Source organism: Thermobia domestica, chromosome 1 (genome assembly GCF_964235325.1).
Source record: "Thermobia domestica chromosome 1, izTheDome1.hap1.1, whole genome shotgun sequence".
Taxonomy (NCBI): Eukaryota; Metazoa; Arthropoda; class Insecta; order Zygentoma; family Lepismatidae; genus Thermobia; species Thermobia domestica.
The window spans coordinates 186,742,301-186,762,518 of record NC_137454.1 but is presented as its reverse complement, the minus strand read 5'-3'; the positions used below and the strand labels follow the sequence as shown (position 1 = coordinate 186,762,518).

The 20,218-nt window shown below is 33.0% G+C and overlaps 1 protein-coding gene across 3 annotated transcripts in view; it reads left to right on the top strand.

Moving 5' to 3' along the window:
* The window catches only part of LOC145691950 (cilia- and flagella-associated protein 99-like), an 83,163-nt gene that overhangs the window by 11,945 nt on the left and 51,000 nt on the right, over positions 1–20,218 (top strand). Inside the window, exons 2-4 of one of the 3 annotated variants that reach the window (XM_081767254.1) lie at positions 4,648–4,772; positions 17,012–17,077; positions 19,778–19,925. In XM_081767254.1, coding sequence (XP_081623380.1) covers positions 4,662–4,772; positions 17,012–17,077; positions 19,778–19,925 — 325 coding nt within the window. In that variant the 5' untranslated portion in view covers positions 4,648–4,661. Of the gene's footprint in view, positions 1–4,647; positions 4,773–17,011; positions 17,078–19,777; positions 20,031–20,218 lie in introns of those variants that run through there. The other 2 variants (XM_081767266.1, XM_081767259.1) reach the window with 2 other exon arrangements.

Sequence of the window (20,218 nt, the reverse complement as noted above, 5' to 3'; positions counted from 1 at the left end):
TAATTTCTTGACCAAATTTGGCAGAGAAGTGTGGAATATAGAGAAACGAGCGTAAGCAAAATTTAAAGTGCTTCCGTTCATAAAGATGGCCGCAGTGGCCAAAAACTTGATTGATCGGAATAAGCCATAACAAAGTGTTTCTAGTTTGAAAATTTCATTTTATTTGTAAAACGGGTAGAGGGATTAAAAAAAAAAAAAAAACATTAACCGACATCGGGAGGAAATAGACATCTATTTGAGGTATGCTTATCATGACCGTCATCTTGAAGTCGGCCATCTTGTATCTCGCTCGACTTTTTTAAATAGGAAGGGAGTAATGTAATATATCAAATTGGGCTAAATTTTACGAGAAATACAACGGTGAAGTCTACGTTTCCATATGTTTATATTTGTAAGACATAATGAAATGCACATTGATATGAATTCGTTGGCTCAAAGATGTCTTAACAGGCATATCTTCTTGAAAAGAATTCCAGTTAGGAAAGCCTAATATACGCTAGTGAGAACATCGTAGGTAGCTACTTATGAAAGGTATAATCAACTTGAAATCGTTATCTACTGCAGATAAAATGAAATAGTGATGAGACGATCACAAACCTTAAGGAACTGATGGAAGATGGATTACATATTCTCCATTGGATTTTTGAGTTAGAAGACAAACCTTCATAAGTAGCCACCTATTTAATATGTACTAGTACACATTCAGTTTTCCTGACTTGATTTTTTAAAAAATACATCCACGGGATTTTTCGCAGGAGAGGGCACAGTTTGTCCTGTGGTTTTGTATTTTGATTATAGCTATAATAAGAGAAAGGATATGGGAAAAAGTCACACTAAGTCTGATTTATTTGGTACCATCTCGGTACTCACGATAGTATCACATGACATAATCAGTAAGAAAGCCAGGAACTTTTACTTAGTCGGGTACTCAAAGAAAACAATACTTTTACACCCATGGGTATGTGTAAGGAAATTTGGGGGAGTGTTAGGGGTTTTGGGGGTGTGCAGAATACTCCCTGGACATAATATCTATTTTTACAACAGAAGTCGTTAGCGTAAAAGAAATAAAAAGAAACTACTGCAGCGTTAAATTCAGAAAATATTTGCTTATGCCCGGAAACTTAATACGAACTATTCATTTACTTGTAAGGGAGAGGAAATACCCTCCCTTGTGGAGTCCATGGATGTACAGTACCTGTATTATAATATGTTGTTGTGTATACTTGACAACCGAGAGTAGCGGAGGCATCTTAACGTACCATAGCCACTTAGCCGTGCCCCGCGAGCAGAATGGCATGTATTAATTACATGTATTAGGAGTAAAATTTAGTCATAGGGACCACAACACACTTGTTTGCCTCTGGGGCCTAATATGCTGTTAAAACTGCACTGGAGAGTTGATTAGACTGGACAGTAGAGTAGATGGCACTAGCGCGGACCCCCTTAGGCGCGAAGCCCGATTGGGAGCAATCGGTCCAATATTGCAAGACTTACGACTCAATCTTGTAACTACAAATTCCTGAGATTTTTTTTCGAAACATTTATTAATTTCTCAAGTGACAGTAGCGGAGTAGAGTCCCCACAATTACGAGACTTCCCCGACTCAGTATCAACACACAATATGTCAGAAAAGGACCAGACAGGTCCAAGGTTAGCTGTAACTGAGCCACTGGCAAATATCCGGTGCACCCTTCCTTTTATAGCGCTCCTCCAAATATCTATTTAATAACGAAACTAAAATTCTGCATATAAATTTCACCAAAATATGTATCTTTGTTGGTAATAACTGCTCACGACACATGTAAGGTTTGCTAACATAAGGCTACAGCTATATTGCCGTGGCTGCCTTCTGTAATCAAACATTCGTTTGAAGTATCTTTATTTCGAAATTATATATTATGGAACAGTAAAATCCTATGTGATTATAGACATCGACCTAGTGCGACATGTATATAGCGACGGACTATGAATGACGTAGTGGCCTCTTTTTTGAACAATTGAGATGGCGCCTTACCTGTACCACCGCTTTTTTATGAAGCCAGTCCATCCCTGGTAAATGGCAAAATGGCAATGCAATAGCGCCAGTGACAATGGAGGCGCTGTTCAACGACAAATACGTATACACACAGAGACCAACGAAAAGCTACCTAGAAAAGGCAAAGGATTTAAACAAAAGCCTGGTACCCACATATTACGTTATACTTATTTTGGTGGTATGTATTCCTTTTCCCATGCCATATTTCTCTAATCCATTTTTATCCTTGCTACCTTACTACTGAAGACGGAACTAGTTTGTTGTTTCGATACGTTTGGAAAATATTTGAGGATATATTGGTAATTAACAATTTCTTTTGTTAAAAGCCTGGTACTTTTTCAAATCATTCAAAATCGTCGTTCGTTTGTAGTTTTAACATTTATACATGTCCGTTTTACAATTGGAGTCCACTCGGGCTTATATGGGCTCAGGCTCACTAATCTCAAAGGTGCTCTTGCTCACTAATCGTAATTTGGCTCACCTTACTCAAGACTCGTACCAGCTCGATCTCGGCCTTGCTGTCCCCAGTAACATTCGCGCTAGCTTGATATCACTACCAATTTATTCATTGGGGTTTGCGAACTCGCTATCCCTCATGGATCTCGCATTCACTCATGCTCACACTCACTAATCTCATTAGAGCTCGAGCTCGCTTGGACTTAGATTCTGGCTTAGCGCTAATATAGTGTTCGCTTGTAGCACTCATGCTCACAAATGCTCCCGCTTAGTTATTGGGCTCGACGACATTTGAGACCAAAAGCCGGCCTCGAGAGTTTGGACATGGTTATTATTAAGAAGACTGAAAGATGGTGTTGATCTCTCCCAGCAACGCAGACAATTACACCATTTTCCCCTTAAATTTATAATTTTTCTCTTCAAACTTACTATTCTTTAGTTTAACTTACTATTATGACTCGAAGTTGCGTTTACTAATGCAAAACTAAGTATCATTTTCAAGTATGTCAGTATATTGCAGAAGTTTATCACAGCTGTAAATTGTATATTTCTCTACGTGTTTATATCATACATACTTTAAATCAATTTGATACAAAAATGTATATTTTTATGTTATTTTTCTTTTCTTCATTTTTAAAGCTATTTTACATACAACCAAGGAAATGTAAACTATGCAAACAGATGTCAAGGAACTAACAGACTTATAACTATATATTTGTAATAATATTATGCAGCATACGAATTATATTATATTCTAAACATATTTTAAAAATCTAGTTATCGCTTGCATCATCGTTTCAAGTAATTCTACAATTAATAGTCTAAAACGTACTTTGTTGACTTAATTTCTAGAGATACACTTACTGGTAACCCATTTATCTGTTGTTTTTTTCTTTCTTTAATCTCTTATTTAGAAGAAAGGGGATTGAAATATTGTAACACTGACACCTAAAAGGCGTTCTACTTGCCGTAGACTGTTGTCTTTCCTATTTCTGATTCAATTTGAAATTCATGAATTGTAAATTATACTGCAATGCTCTTATGAGTATTTAAGTATCTAAAGCTTAATTATAGAAATATATGAATGTAAAATTTCAATTGTAGAACAGCGATCAGAACTTTTTTTTTAAAACATTACGTTCAGCAATGGTAAGCTTTCTCAGACGTTACTGGAAAAACTCAAAAATCTTAATTAGTACTGAAAAAATTCAATGATGTTTCCAAGATAAGAAAGGTGTAATAGGTTTGTAAGTTTATAATAGGCAAGAGGCTATGGATACACAATAACGTATGTTAAATTATGTAGAAGAAAGAAGAAAATCAACTAACTAAACCAAGAAAAACAAAAAAATAACGTATTTATATTCATGTAAATACGTCATTTTTACTTGTAAATTATTCCTAACTGATAAATATATTTAGATATTTTTGGTTTTATTTACATCCATCATCTACATTTAACATGTTAACTGTTTTTGTTCTATTATTCCTTACAATGTTAAACCCTATTGAATGAAATATCAATTACGATTTAAAAAAACGTTTCCAGTATGAAATTAATTTCTACGTACGTAATCTAAATTCTGGGCGATTTTATATTATTTTTACCATTATATTTAATAATATAAATCAATTTAGTCTATTAACGACAGATGTACAGTCTTGTTCAAAAACTTCTGGCCACCCACATCTCTTTCAAAGGACCTGTGCTCTTATCTAGAGTTGGAATTAAATCAAACAAATTTGAATTTACTTTGGCCAATTAAGGTCTTCATTAAGAACCAAAGTATTAGAATGTCCTACTTACAATTGCCAGAATACGACTTATTAAAGCAAGGTGGCTGGCCAAGATTTTTTTTTTTTTTTTTTTTTAACAAGACTGTATCTATTTTGGATGTTACCAGAATTAAACTTTATTTTCTCTCGTATTATGAAAGAGGGGTGTCATAAAGAAAAAAAAAGTTGACCTACTTGTTCCCATGAAAATAGATAAAAGAAATAGAGATTTACACAGCATATCTGATTGACAGTGTACCAAGTACAAGATTTTGTATTCTTTGTTGATATAGTTCCTTTAAAAAAAAAAAAAATCTAGACATTGTTTACTCAGAATGGGTTATAGAAACAAGAAAAAAAGGAAATACTTTATGTTCTAGGTATCGTATTCAAGATGGCGGAGAGTTTTCAGCTTCCAGTCGTCCTTTCTTGTATTCATCTTCTGGATACTTTCGCTGATGATATGACGCCAGAAGAATTTCTGGAAAAAAAGTTATCAAAACTAGTAAGTGAAGCATATTACCAAATGTAAAAATGAATCACAAAGTAGAAAGATACTATACCTATAAGCTATAAAAAATAATTGATTTCAACTTATGTCTTTTTTTCAGAATATGCTTAAGTTTCAGGATAAAACTACTGGAAACATTAGTGATCTAAAGCAGAGCATTTTTATAAATATGTTTTACTTCAGACATTGGCAAGATACTTTAACTCCAGTTTATTGGCAAATTTTGGTGAACTTTTTTTCACTTACATCGACAAAAAAATATTGAAAAGATTGCATTTCGTGTCCATCTAAATTAAAATTTTTGATAGGAATGTGTTTGGCTGGCCGACTTAGGTCCTTCTGGACTTCTTAACAGGCAATTTAATTTTATCAGTTTTATAAGAAACTATGCTTAATCGTGAAAGGGCTAATTTGGATTTCTAACAAATAGAATTTTTAAAACATGGGATAAAGAAGGACATGGACCAATATAGTTTTGAACTTTATATAAGTTAGAAGATTTCCCAAACAGTTTTACGAACTTTCAAAGATTTCTAGCTTATCAGAGAAAGAAAACAAAATGTAACATAAGATATTGCTACAGCCGTGGTGGGTAAGTAGTAGAGCGTTCACCTCTAGTGTATGGAGATCCTTGTTCGATCTCAGCTCGCGGCAAGTGAGCTTTGCGTTATACAAATATCAAGTGAGTGGGTTTTCTTGGTGTTCTTCCTTTTTATTCCACTTTCGTCATTCGACTATTTTGTTCATTGTTATCATCACCGTCTCCCTTAGCCTCAGAGCATTACCCAGGGTCGTTAAACTAAACTTAAAAAAAAAAAAAAAGTGAAATTCTTACATCAAATATAGTTGCACAGCTCAGTTTTTAAGGCAACAAGAAAACTTAATCAATCTCAAAACTGCAAGTCTTACACTTAACAATAAAAGCGAAAACATGCATTTTCGTTGAGAGAAACGTAACCACTGGATGAACTAGATCGTAACATTCAAATATGGAATTCAAAAGTGATTGGTGTTACCAGACTCTCAACCAGAGGGGGGCTAGGGGGAGCCTGACCCCCCCCTAAACTTTCCGTGGCCCCCTATACCTCAATACAAAATGCTATTATTAACCTATGTGGTTGGTTTCGGGCCTGGCTGTTACTACTTTGATTTTTATAGGCTAAACAAATATGGTGAACCAATAGGGAAGATTTCTTTGAAAACAAAGAAATATTGTGCAGTCTGTTTTGAAATCGCTTGATACCTTGGTAGCATAACATCTGCGAATGAAAACCTCGTACTATAAAGTCCATAAAGAAAAATATTCAAAATTTCGAACGACCACTTTATGGTGATACATGGGATGTAGGTAACAGATACATCTTATATACACTTGTTAATTGAATTACTAGGCAATGGATTCTTTACACTTAAATGACCCGATTTTCTGAAAGATACAAGAGTTTTGAAAGTGTGCCAGAAAAATTATTTTCTTTTAAGATAGGTGTATTATAACAAGTTCATTGTGACGTGTACTTGAATGATCATGATCGTATTGTATTTATTTTCGTACTTTTTGTCATACATTTAGTACTGTATTACAATATATCTGAAGTGGACACGCCATTTATATATAAACACAAAACGTAAAAGAAACAATAATAATAGGGCCGCGGTGGCTCAGTGGTAGAGCGTTCACCTCTGGTGCTTGGGGTCCCGGGTTCGATCCCAGCCCCCGCCAAGTGAACTTTGTGGTGGACAAACACCGTGTGCGTGGGTTTTCTCGGGGTTCTCCCGTTTCCTCCCACTTTCTTCATTCCACCATTTCATTCATCACTCATCATCACCGTCTCCTTTAGCATAACCGGTATATACGTGGGACGTAAAACTTAAAGATTTTATTTCATTTTCATTTCAACAATAATAATGTAAGTTACACATACTAGGTTAATAATTATATTTTTAACATTTTACATAATATCATTATTATATCTTACATTTTGAATGATATCATTAGAAATATAACTTTTGTGTTTATATATTAATTTTGGTATGAGTATCATAAGTGTGTCACAACATTTTCGTTTACCATATTGTCTAGAAAACAACAAACTTCCAAACATTAAGAAAGAAAAATCGATACCTCAATGATATATCTTATGTTGCTTGACTTTCAGGCATTAGTATGGAAGAGTATCAAGAGTATCGGTAAATAGTATCAACACAGAGGTGATATGATATACATTTATTTAATAATAATAATAATAATAATAATAATAATAATAATAATAATAATAATAATAATAATAATAATAATAATAATAATAATAATAATAATAATAATAATTCATCTTTTCTATTTAATAAAGTAAATTGGTGAAAGATTTATAAACATGAGCGCTACAAGCTCAAAACTGAGTTGTGTATCAATTTTGCATATTTCTTGTTGAGTTGAGTTGAGTTGACTTTTTATATCTTACATCCTTATTGAACACCGCGAAGGACAGAGCCTGGGGTGCATAGACCTTAATGTAAGAAAGAACATCTCTTAATAGGGACCATTCCCCACTACACTATCTTGTCTGCAACAACGCTGGAGATTACGTGACCACGCTACCAGTCTCGTCTGTGTGTTCCTTTCTACCCCAATCTCCTTAAATATCATGTATATACGTATGTGTATGTGCCTATATGTGAAAATAGATCTAAACATGCTGAAGACACGCTGGAAGAAAGATAGTTAGCTTTCAGCACTGAAATCTCGTCATTTTGAGAATGCTTGAATTTCTTCTCGTAACACGTGTTCCTTTTCCGAAGTCTTTAACTTGCCACCTGACGTGAAATTAACCGATCATACATGTTTAACGTTAAAAGAACTAGGCTCAAGTACTAATAGACTCCTTCATTACACATGGTGTACAACGAGATACTTTGTATAAATTGATAATTACTTGTATTTTTGGGCAGAAAGTGCTTCTACATAAGCACTATACCAAATATAATGTTAATTTAAAAATAACAAAAGAAGAATGTTTTCAAAATATATAAGATATATACATTATTGTATAATTAGTTGCTATGTAGTTGTTGATAGAAACCTAACAAACATGTACGATTGCAATACAGTCTATGTGCATATTCGTTCAAAGAAAATCAACGAATAAAATTGTTTAATACGTATCATCGTTTTGTGATTTCAATATAAAAGGTGAGAATACTAGTAAATGTAATCACAGAAGATATTTTAATGTGTAAACAATTACTACCACTCGAAATCTACTTATATTATTAGCCGAACCAGGTTGATGACTACCTTTGGTGAGTCGTTGTAAAAATTTTGGTTTACCTCACCCGGGATTCTTGTAAATTCATATCCCGAAGTAAAGTAAGGGTGAATTTACTTCTGTAATAAGGTTAATGACTACGAACTTGACAAGACTTAGAAGTGGTAGAATAATCACAAGAGAAATGAACGGTGAGGCAATGGAGAAAGGAACCAGTGATAGTAATAACGGTGAACAAAGTGCAGCACCAGGAATGACATTAGAAGACCGAATTTTACTAGTCTTACAGCGGCAAGAACAAAGCCGAAAAGACGATATGGAAGCCATGAAGCAGGAATTAAAGCGGACGATAGAGCAGAAGTCCGAGGAATCCAACAGACAATATGAAGAATTAAAGCAGACGATGGAGCAGAAGTCCGAGGAATCCAACAGACGATTGGAGCAGAAGTCAGATGAGACGAAACAATTTATTATCCAGGCAATGAATGACATCACTTCGCAGTTTGATGAAAAATTAAAAAGAATATCTGAGGATTGCCAGGATAATCAAAACCATCTAATCCAAGAAGTCAGTGGTGTAAAAAGGGATTTGGAAGTAATAGAATCTTCTGTACAGCAACAAAAGATTCAGGTCACGGATAACTCCAACCAAATACGTGTGAATACACAGTTGATAGCTACCTTACAAGAGAAAATCAGGACACTACAGATCAAGGACAACACATACCACAACAACATGGATAATGATCGTGTAGAATTCCCTTGTTCACAAGAGATGACTTCGCCTTCACCCGTATCTGATGAGGACATTATTTTGGAAGAAATTCATCCGAGGAGTACAGATGGGCGGAAAAGAGATGGTGCAACTACACATCACGCCATAGGTAGGAATTGTCACACAACAAGAACACGGAATGATAAAAGGAAGGTAAAGTTAAGCGTAAAGATGAGTGAAATACGTGCTATGAGTAAGTTCAGTGGTAAATGTAATGAGAATGCTACTTCTTTCCTAGAAAAATTTCAGGACGAGTGCAATATAATGTGTATAGATAGATCACAATATATGAAACTAATCCCTCATTTATTACTCCCACCATGTTCTTTATGGTTTAAAGCAGTACGAGATCACGTTAGTACGTATGAGGAATTCAAAGCAGCGCTAATCGCAAATTACGAAAATGACTTTTTGCTTGCAAATAAAGATGCCACGATTAGAAACCAACATTTCAATCCTCGTTTGCACAAATCTGTTGTCGAGTTTGTTGTAAATACATACAACGAATTAAAAGTTGTAAATCCATTGCAATCGGAATCTAGAATCATAGCATCAATTCGAAATTTGTTACCGTTTAGACTACAACAGATCCTGTTTTCTACCCAGTGTATGAGTTTTAACCACTTATTAATGCTTGTTCAATGTTATGAAACTCAATACCATGCTCTGAATCAACAAGCAGGAGTACCGGTAGGTAAAAGTAAAAATAATTCAGATCATTTTGTACCTGTTCGGAATCTAAATATCCGTAGTATGAACGATACGGAACATAACCTAAACCGAGTAAATTCAAGCAATCAGAACGAGCAAAATAGGCAAAGCTATGTTGGGAATCAACCTAACCTAACCAATCGTGACAATAATTATGTCAGATCACTCAACCGAAGTAGACATAAAAACAATCGAAATACATGGCGAAATTCTAGAAATGCTACAAATTCTATATATAGACATAATCGTTGTTCAAGAGATGGCACTTCGTATCAAAATCAGAATCACGACGCCATACATGTACAAAATATTGCGGAACCTAATCATGATAGTGCAGTACAATGTATTTTATTAGAATCATATGCTAATACAAATTTAAACTGACTCTAGTTAATGAAGTAAGGGTTAAACCCATACCAGCTATAGATTCTTGTGAATATTTATTTTTAAGTCTATGTGTTAATATCAATAATGAAAACAATTCTTATGACTTCGATATACAAGCATTATACTTGATAGGATTAGTTAATGAACTCATAAATATTTTTTTCACATTTGTTCCAACAAATGATAATTTTCAAATGATTTTAATTCTTTCTTGTTAATATGAAGAATTATAGTTCGATTCATTAAAAGCAAAGGTTATTTATAGTATATTTGATTTATGTTGAAACTTAATTGTCAAAAAGATTATGTTAAGTATATGATTCATTCTATTAAGCTAATTATTCAACGACTGTCTTCATGCACAATCTTATATGTTACTTGAATAAGATTCTTCTATATTCTGACGCCTAATTGATACAATGCATACTGTAGAGTATCATCTAAAGTAATTAATATATAATGCGCCCTTGATCATGGTGACTCATGTTTTAAAATGTAATTGCTTCTTACTATTTTGAATTCGTACCCTTCGTTAATTATATAAATAAGCGACGACGTTTTAATAATAAAATATATATTAATGTAATAAAGAATAAATGATAATGAAATGAAAGATTTATTATAAATATATTTATATGAATGAAAATAAATAATGTTATATATATGCGAGGGTCGATCAAAATGTAAAGGACGTAATTATGGAATATTGTTCTTATAAACGGACCAGTGGTTCTTAAATATAAAAACCAAGCTCCCTTGTAACTTTTATATTCAGTCCCATCGTCGGGCGACATTTTTATACAACGAGATACTTTGTATAAATTGATAATTACTTGTATTTTTGGGCAGAAAGTGCTTCTACATAAGCACTATACCAAATATAATGTTAATTTAAAAATAACAAAAGAAGAATGTTTTCAAAATATATAAGATATATACATTATTGTATAATTAGTTGCTATGTAGTTGTTGATAGAAACCTAACAAACATGTACGATTGCAATACAGTCTATGTGCATATTCGTTCAAAGAAAATCAACGAATAAAATTGTTTAATACGTATCATCGATTTGTGATTTCAATATAAAAGGTGAGAATACTAGTAAATGTAATCACAGAAGATATTTTAATGTGTAAACAATTACTACCACTCGAAATCTACTTATATTATTAGCCGAACCAGGTTGATGACTACCTTTGGTGAGTCGTTGTAGGTGCTGATTTAAATACATAGATTTGTGTCTTTTATATGTTACTTTATTAGAAGATTTGAGATATTGTAGAACGATTTCAGCAGTATTAACTAGAAGACTCATAATTTAAATTACATTATTCCTCTTGTTCTATGCCTTGATTGTGTTCAAGTTTTAGGAGTGAACTTCAATATTATTTCTACGGGTATGCTTTATATACGATTTTTTTTAATCTTTTAATTTGGCTCTTTTTTTGGTGCATTCATATAAGTTATAGCTGTTGCTAGTTTAAATTATACAATAAAATTTTAACGGAATTAAATTCAAAGATTGTTCCTGCTGAGTTGAAGAAAATGTCAAATTGTAATTTGCACCAAGAAGATATTATTATTTGTTGAATTTTTCTCATCATGAAATTTTCTTTTCATAATGCTTAAAATTTGACATTATTTTTCCAATTAATTTCAGAATAAACAATTGAACATATAAAACAATACTTTATCTTTGGAACTTCGGAGGAAACAAGAGGGTATTACGATGACAGTAGAAAATATGAATGGGAAGGTAGTCAGCGAGAGAAGTGAAGTCTTAGGAAGATGGGAAGAGTAGGAAATATGAAAGTAGGAATAGACCATGTAACCTAGATGCTGAAGTAGAAAATGATGTAGACGAGAATAATAAGGGTTTAATATTCTTCAGGATGAGCTTGAAAAAGCTATATCCGAGATAAGAAATGGAAAGCAAAAGGGATAGATAATATACCAATCGAATTCATCAAGAATATGGAGACAAGGGCAAGAAAGAATTGTTCCGACCGTGCAATGAAATGTTAAAGTGGCCAAAAGACTTCCCGATGACGATCATAATTCGTCAAAAGACTTCCCGATAGCCGAGAATTCGAACCCAAAGAGATGTGAGGATTCTAGAACTATAAGTCTCATATCTCATGCAGTAAAAATTTTGCTTCGAATTCTGAACAGGAGGTTATATGGAAGAACAAATGAAGAAAGTTGATTAGGAACAGTTTGGGTTCAGGAGAGGTAGGTGCACAAGAGATGCAATTGGATTGTTAAGGGTGATTGATGAAAGGTTTATAGAAAAAGGAAAAGAAATGTGTGGTATTTGTTGATTTAGAAAAGGCGTTTGACCGTGTGAATTGGAAATTATTGTTGGAAGTTTTAAAAAACGTTGTTTTGGAATGTAAAGATCAAAGACTCATAAGAAACTTATATATGAACCAACATGTAAGTGTTAGAATAGGGGAGGAAATGACAGAGAAGAGTGCAAATGGAAGGGGAGTTCGACAGGAATGCTGTCCCTTGTCTATATTATTTAATATCTATCTAGAAGAGGTAGTTAAAAAAAACTACAAAATGAAGACGGCATTTCAGTAGAAAGTAGAATGATTAGGTGTATACGGTTTGCAGATAATATGGCGCTTTTTGCAGAATCTGAAGAAAAAAAATCAATAAAATGCTAGAAAACTTGAGGAAGGGCTTTGTAGCATATGGGATGAAAATAAAAGTTAGAATAACTAAAGCCATGGTAATTGGAACGAAGTGTCGGTGTAAAATATAGAAGTAGGAGGGGAGAACAGGCCTTCAATATCTGAGTAATATTATTAATAATGATATGAAGTGTGAATGTGAAATAAAATCAAGGATAGGAATGGCGAAAGAAGCCTTTAGAAGGAAGAAAATACTATTTTATGGGACTTTGAATAAAGAGTTGAGAAAAAGACTCATAAAATGTTTCGTGTGTAGTATTGTACTGTATGGTTCAGAAGCATTGACATTATGCAAGAGGGATGAAAAATAACTGGAAACTTTCGAAATATGGGGTGTGGAGGAGAATCGAGAGAATTAGCTGAGTCGAGCGGAAAACTAATGGGAGGGTTGTAGAATGGGGTGGGAAAAAGAACAATTTTAAATAATATTAAGAAGAGGAAAAGAAATTGGTTCGAACATTGGTTAAGAAAGAACTGTAGCATGAGGGAGGTGCTAGAGGGTGGCGGCAGGAAAGAGAGGGAGAAGGCAAAGAAGAACTACAATTAATGGACGATATAAAGACAGAAAATCGTACGTGAAGACAAAGAGGTTAGCGGAAGACCGTGGAGTTTGGAAGATTCTCAGTTGCGGCAGATGACCTGCCAATAATGGCAAAATAGCTATGATGATGATAATTTTTGTTGTTGTTTGTAATATAGATTTTTAATTTTTAACAATGCATACTTGTTCATATATTGTATTTTTTAGAAAACCTGACATTATTACTGTATGTATTAATAGTTTCAATTACAACAATAACTTAGCGATAATTACTGTAGTAGAAACTGACAATGAAAGTGATTCAACATAATTTCTTTTTAGTGCAGAAAACCAAAAAGAGAAAATTAATTAAGTGTTCTTGTCGAAAGAACATCTACAATACAATTACACTTCTCGTTACCATATTCCACCTTAACGTTTATCATTTCCATAAGTTCTACTAAGAAATGGAGTATATAGGTAAATTAAAAAAAAAAAAAAAAAAAACTATTTGGGTATATTGATCACCTCAAAATTATGTATATAATCCTTAACTCAACAGAGATTGATCAATTGTTAACAATTTACTTAGTTTTATAAATTTAATACGCCAAAGAAGACGAAACAATACAATCTGCTTAAAATAATAATAATAATAATAATAATAATAATAATAATAATAATAATAATAATAATAATAATAATAATAATAATAATAATAATAATAATAATAATAATAATCTATATATTAAACTAGTAGGTTTACATGTTTGTGGCCAATTCTTTTCGACAATGAGATCTATAAAGGGATAAAGGAAATAAACAATTTGCATGTCTGACCAGTATATTGATTGGTTGATAATCTTCAACATGCTCTTTATCCCATTTCTTGTATAACAGAACTAAATCACTCCAACATTATGGTATTTCTCTCTTCTTGAATGCAAATAGTTTTGTGAATTCTTTATTATTTTTAATTTTTTCCTCCCATTTACTCATCTTCATTGATAATTCCATCAATTACAGATTCTTCGCTTCTTTAATTATTTTCGTCACTTTTCTACTCATTATTTGCAGAACTACTACGTATGTTTCTTCTTCCTCAACTTTTCCCCTTTTCTCATCTGAATAGTAAGCTATTCTATTGAAAGTTTCACTTTCATTTTTTGTTTAAATTTCATCCTTACTTCTAGATGCATTTCCATCATATCTCTTAATTTCCATAATTTTATTTTTCTTCTTATCACGAGGTGTTGCTTGATTTTTTCAAGCTTTTGTTTTCCTGCATTATTTCTGTAATAAAAGTTTCACTATATTTCCTTATATTCTGTTATTTTCTTTCTTCTGTTCAGTTCTGTGGTTCTATGAATGCAATCATCTTGTGCCATTTCCCTTTCCTTCTTCAAAAGTTTTCTGAAATCCTGCTTTCTATTTTATTTATAAACCCTGCTATTTTCTGTACTGTCTCTTGTATTATCTCAGTCAGATCCTATTACTATAATTGATGTCCTATTCTATCTAACGTGTTACATAATAGCTCAGTTTAGTTTCATGTTCGTTAGATGCTAAATTTTCTAAGTCTAAGGGACGTTGGTTTACCTTTAATAAATCTCTTTCTTTCTAAATGTATTTAAGTTTGTATCTCACCATCTTGTGATGCTCAAAATTTTGAGTTCGCTTAGAAGAACTGATATACATCTAGAATGATATATTTATTATTGTTTAATAGCACGTAGTTTATTTAATTTTTATCACCATTTGTTACTTTTCACGTCTTTTTTCTTTGTGGTTGCTTTTTCTGGCTTTCCTTTTCCATATACACACACATACTTAAATATAGGAAGTGATAACAGAAAATGAATTATTTCCCAAAAAACAGTGAAAACATACTTACACATTAAAAACACATTTTCGCTAAATCGCTTTATCTGATAGGAGAGAAAGAAGTAGGAAGAAAAAAGAAAGAAAATATTGAAAAATTCGTGTTGGTGTGTGATTATGACTTCAATATTTTCTGGTTAATATCTCATTAAATACGGTTAGGTATATATCAGTTTTTTTTAAAAGATTTTGCAATCAATCTTATGACATTTTAGGAAGTAAACGTTAAATATACAGGGTGTTCGGAAACAAATTCAGTACACTTTTTTTTTTTGGGGGGGGGGGGAATTCTGACATCAAAATAAGACAAAAATAATAAGACAACCTGGGTGCCGAAATTCCTCCTCTATGAGAAGTTGTGTTTCTCATTTGAGGGCGAGAGGCGGCGGTGGCTCAGTGGTAGAGCGTTCACCTTTGGTGCATAGAGTCCCTGGTTCGATCCCAGCACGCGGCAAGTGAACTATGTGCTGGAATAACAACGTGTGCATGGGTTCTCTCGTGGTTCTCTCGTTTCCTCCCATTTTCTTCATTCCACCGTTTTCATTCATTTCTCATCATCATCGTCTGCTTTAGTTTAGCCGGCATAACCGTGGGACGTACAACTCAATGATTTCATTTCATTTGTCATTTGAGGGCGACACGGCAGGCACAGGTAAAATATATACTGTAAATGAGAATATGCCCAGTTCGGAAGTAGTACCGACCATAAAGAGGCTACTAAGCTCAAATTAATTCACCAAAATACCTGGCGTGCTTCGGTCTCTGAACAATGCAGGTGAAATACTGTAATGCATATATGTATATATGCAAAACTTAAAAGGAAAAAGAGATAACATGATATATCTCATTCCCTAAATCAAATATGAAACGATACTTATTTAAATAGAAATTTGCAGTTATACAAATTGAAGAGGAAATAACCCAAACCAACTATTAAACAATCAATTGATTCAGGTCTCTCGGTAATATTATAATTAATAAGGAGACTGTGAAACCTTACTGCAATTCTGCAGTATATTAATATTCATGACAATCAAAAGAAATAGGTAACGCTTACGCATACTGGAAAGTAGAAGGTCTTCTAGCTAAGTCCGTGAAACATAATTCAAAGTCAGATATTGTAATTTTGCTGTCTTTCAAAGTTAAACACTTGACTACTTGACGTTAACCAGAGTACAACAAAGGAATTATTGCTCCCGAATATAAATATTTACTTACCGTTCATTTTCTGAACCTGAACCTCTCGCAGTTTTCTCTCCTCGAGATTAATTAAGTGTGGAATTCTTTGATTTCCAGGCCACTGTGTATTTCCAAGTCTTAAGAGGATATTTTGTTCTGTTTATAACAATAGTTAGGGAAATTATTTTTGTTGTTGCTTTCAGTCACGAAGAATTGGAATTTGAAAGAAAACGTATTTTCTTGAAGTATAGATTTTTCACCTCTATTGAAACGATTTTCAATAGTTTTATATATTAATAAAATTTAGATTTTTTTTTTCATTCTTTGCTCCTCATAAATTTGTTATTAGTCATTCGGCATCGTCAATAGCATATCGTGAAGTCAGTGGTTGATTGGTCTCTGTTATTGAGAATCTAACAGGGATTTAAAAGAACAACGTTGAGATTTCAAGAGAACATGTCACGTTGAACTCCAAGCGCATCTGAAGACAAAAGATGACAGTATTGTTATGAAGAAATGACGATGATACACTATTTTCTGTCGCAAATATTGTTCAATTCGGTTATAGATGATGATATCGCATCATTTTTCTATCAATTTTTCATTTGCCTTGCATTTCTATGACTTTGTGTAGCAAACTGTGATGTGATACTACTTAAAAAAAAAAAAAAAAAAACGCTTATGTGTGTATAATTAATGAATTACCAGAAAATAGATCAATATAAATCAAGGATTCTTTGGAATTTACATTTAAATGTATGATGTTTGGTTGAGAGTCGTTGCATATTAAATAGTTATAATTTTCTTATAATTGCAGGAGCCTAATTTGCCTGACATTCGTCCGAAAGGAACATCTCAAAGTCACGCTAAGGGCTGGTCTATTGTAAGTAACATGAAACTTGATTCTTAATAAAAGTATTAAAAGTCAGATTGATTCACTCTTCTTTTCTGGTAATGAAGTCTGAAGTTCCCCTCCATATAACGAATATACTGCGTCTGAAATTTCCATACCTTGATATCCGCTTGGAATGTTCTTGTAGACCAATTAGGTCTACAATTGAAGGCAAATAGAACTGGTAAAGCCTTTAGAGAAAGCCTTAATCTCTTAAAGGAAAACATCTAAGCCAAATATAGGGGATGCCAAGAATTTTCTCAAAATGATTGTGTAATTTCTGATTTGCATTGCTGTCTTTTCCGAGATTTAAAACTAATAAGTTTTGTAATCGATCAAGACTACATCGTAAAAGATATTTTCTAGGTGTGAATATTATTATTGTTCCTAATATTAATATTTAAATGTTTGGAGCAAGTAAATAAACAAATAAAAAATAATACAGATTGATTGATTGGTGTTTAACGTGCCTTTTCGGAATTGAACTATATGAGACAGAACTTACAAATTAAAATGGGATCCGAACTACTACTTAATTCGGGACAAGCATCCTCACGAGAGACCTGACCACTCACAAGCACAGACGTTAGTTAATTAGCAACGAAAAGGCACAATATGGTTATAAAGATTAAGTAAACTCCAACATAATGTTTAAAATCAAACGTTCAGTATTTTTTTAAGTTCAGTATCTCAATATATATATATATATATATATATATATATACAGTGGTGCTATTCAGCCGGTTCGCACCGGTCCGCAAGAACCGGTTTTTAAAATATTTCCAGTTCGCAGAATCGGTTGTTATACCCAGACATAACAGTAAATTTTACCTTGTTGTACCCAGAAACAGTAAATTTTAGTTTCATTTTGTTATTTAGAAATTCTTACAGCTACAGGGTTAAACATATGATTTCTCAAAACAAGGTATAAGCGTTTATTTCTTAATCTCAAATGTTCATCTATCAAGAATGAGAACTGGGATCACATGAGTGTAGTGGCGAGGGTAATTTATATTTGAAACGCATACATACCATTATCAACAATTGTTAATCCAATGCTGGATTAAAGTCTTTCCAATACCTTTTGAGAATCATCTACCTTGAATAATTTGTTTCCAAGATATTTGCAGTGTTACTTAATTTCATCACCCACCTTGTATTAGGATGCTGTGTAGGTTGATACTTGTTACTTTTGGTATCCAGAAAGAAATTACTTTTGTCTACCTTGTATGGTTTGTTTCCTAAGAGAGTTATATCCATCCATCTACTCTCTCTCTCTCTCGCGCGCGCTATATATAATGACCACAATAACTCAGAAAGAATTAGGAAAGTAAGCAACCTGAGCCTAATGAAGAAGCTTGGGCTTGAGACTAAGGTTTCATCGCAGCATTTGACTAGTGTTACAGAAAACAAAGGACAAATTTCCATCAGGACGACCGCTTTAAAAAAGATTTACTACCTTCTCGATCGAGTATTTCCGCTAAAATCGAATCTGACAGAGAGATTGCTCTCACCAAAGTCGACAGTTTTAGTCAATCAAATTTGGAGTAATTGTGATATATTAAGGCACAAAAACCAAATATGAACAGAATGAAGAGAACGCAAGGCTGTCACACGATCACATACCAGAAGTGTCTTAGAATCTTATTTTAAGCATAGGATTGAAAATCACTTTGTCAATAATTTCGAAAACTTTGCTGATTCGGAACACCCGAATTTTCTGACACGGAGTTTCGAATCCGGATTCAAGATCCGGATTTTCGGATCCGGATCCAGTGTCTGGATCTGGCCATCCCTAATTTATATATAACAACAGACGTGTTAACCTATCACAAAATAATACATTTTATATATATATATATATATATATATATATATATATATATATATAGAGAGAGAGAGAGAGAGAGAGAGAACCGGTTGTTATAAAATTGGAATAACACCACTGTGTATATATATATATATATATATATATATATATATATATTAGAGACAAATAATTACTATAAGAAGTAAAGTACAGTAAATATTTTTAATAGTTTTATGGAACCCAGTATCGTTAGCAATGTAATAATATTTACTCAAAAATGTGTGATTTTCATGTATTTTTTTATATTTCATTTAAAGAGTCTGATAATATGTTAATTCTTCTATAGTTCATTCTTGTCGTAGCAAATTTGGGTGGTGTAGTGGTTAACGTATCAGCACGGTAAACCGAAAGTCCCGGGTTGGAGTCCCGGTCCAGTCACATTTTCACTCTTTGTGTTAAAATTCGCATCTATAGAGGGTTTGGTGTGTAAAATAAAAAAAAAAATCGGTTATTTCCTCCTTTCATTAGTAAATGTGAAGTCACAACCGTCATAAGGTGCTTGGTATATGGACACAGGATTATCCAATCACAACAGGGGGCTATGGTATAGCCCACTTGGTCCGAGATGAAAGCACCGACCTCGAGAGTGAGAGAGTGAGTGGCTGTTCTCGGAAGCGGACTGAGTGACGTAGTAGTTAACGCATCGACACGGTATGCTAGAGGTCCCGGGTTCGAGTCCTGGTCCTGTTAGTTACTCTTTGTGTATGAAATTTATTTAAAGTAAGTATGTAAAGAGACGATAAAAGTAATCACTTAAAGAAATAAGACTCTTTACTAGTACTATACACTAATGTAAATAAATTTTCAATTCTTTTCTTCAGCATGAAGTAGATGAAAAATTTCACTCTTCAATTGCAAAAATCTTCTTAAGCATGCAACGATACAAGGCTCTGCTGAATGATGTGACGAATATATTCTGGAAAGAAAGGGGAAAATACTTCAGTGCCAAAGACAGAAACATTTTCAAAGGTAGTAGAGTGCAGTATTTCAAATTTCAGCAAGTTTAGCAGAGTTTGGAAACCTTTTATATAAGTTATCTACGTTTTCACTCAAACACGATAAACTTGAGACATAGTAAGTTAAATTAAAACAATGTTGTTATGTCTATCTTTAGATTTACGGACATATATAAATAAATAAGTTTTCTATAATTATAGATTGCTTTAATAAAAATCAATTAATTAAAAACTAATTAGAATTGTAAGCTGCGGTTTAGAAAAGATGTTTCTCAATACCTGTTTAGCATTAGGTCTGCAATAGTT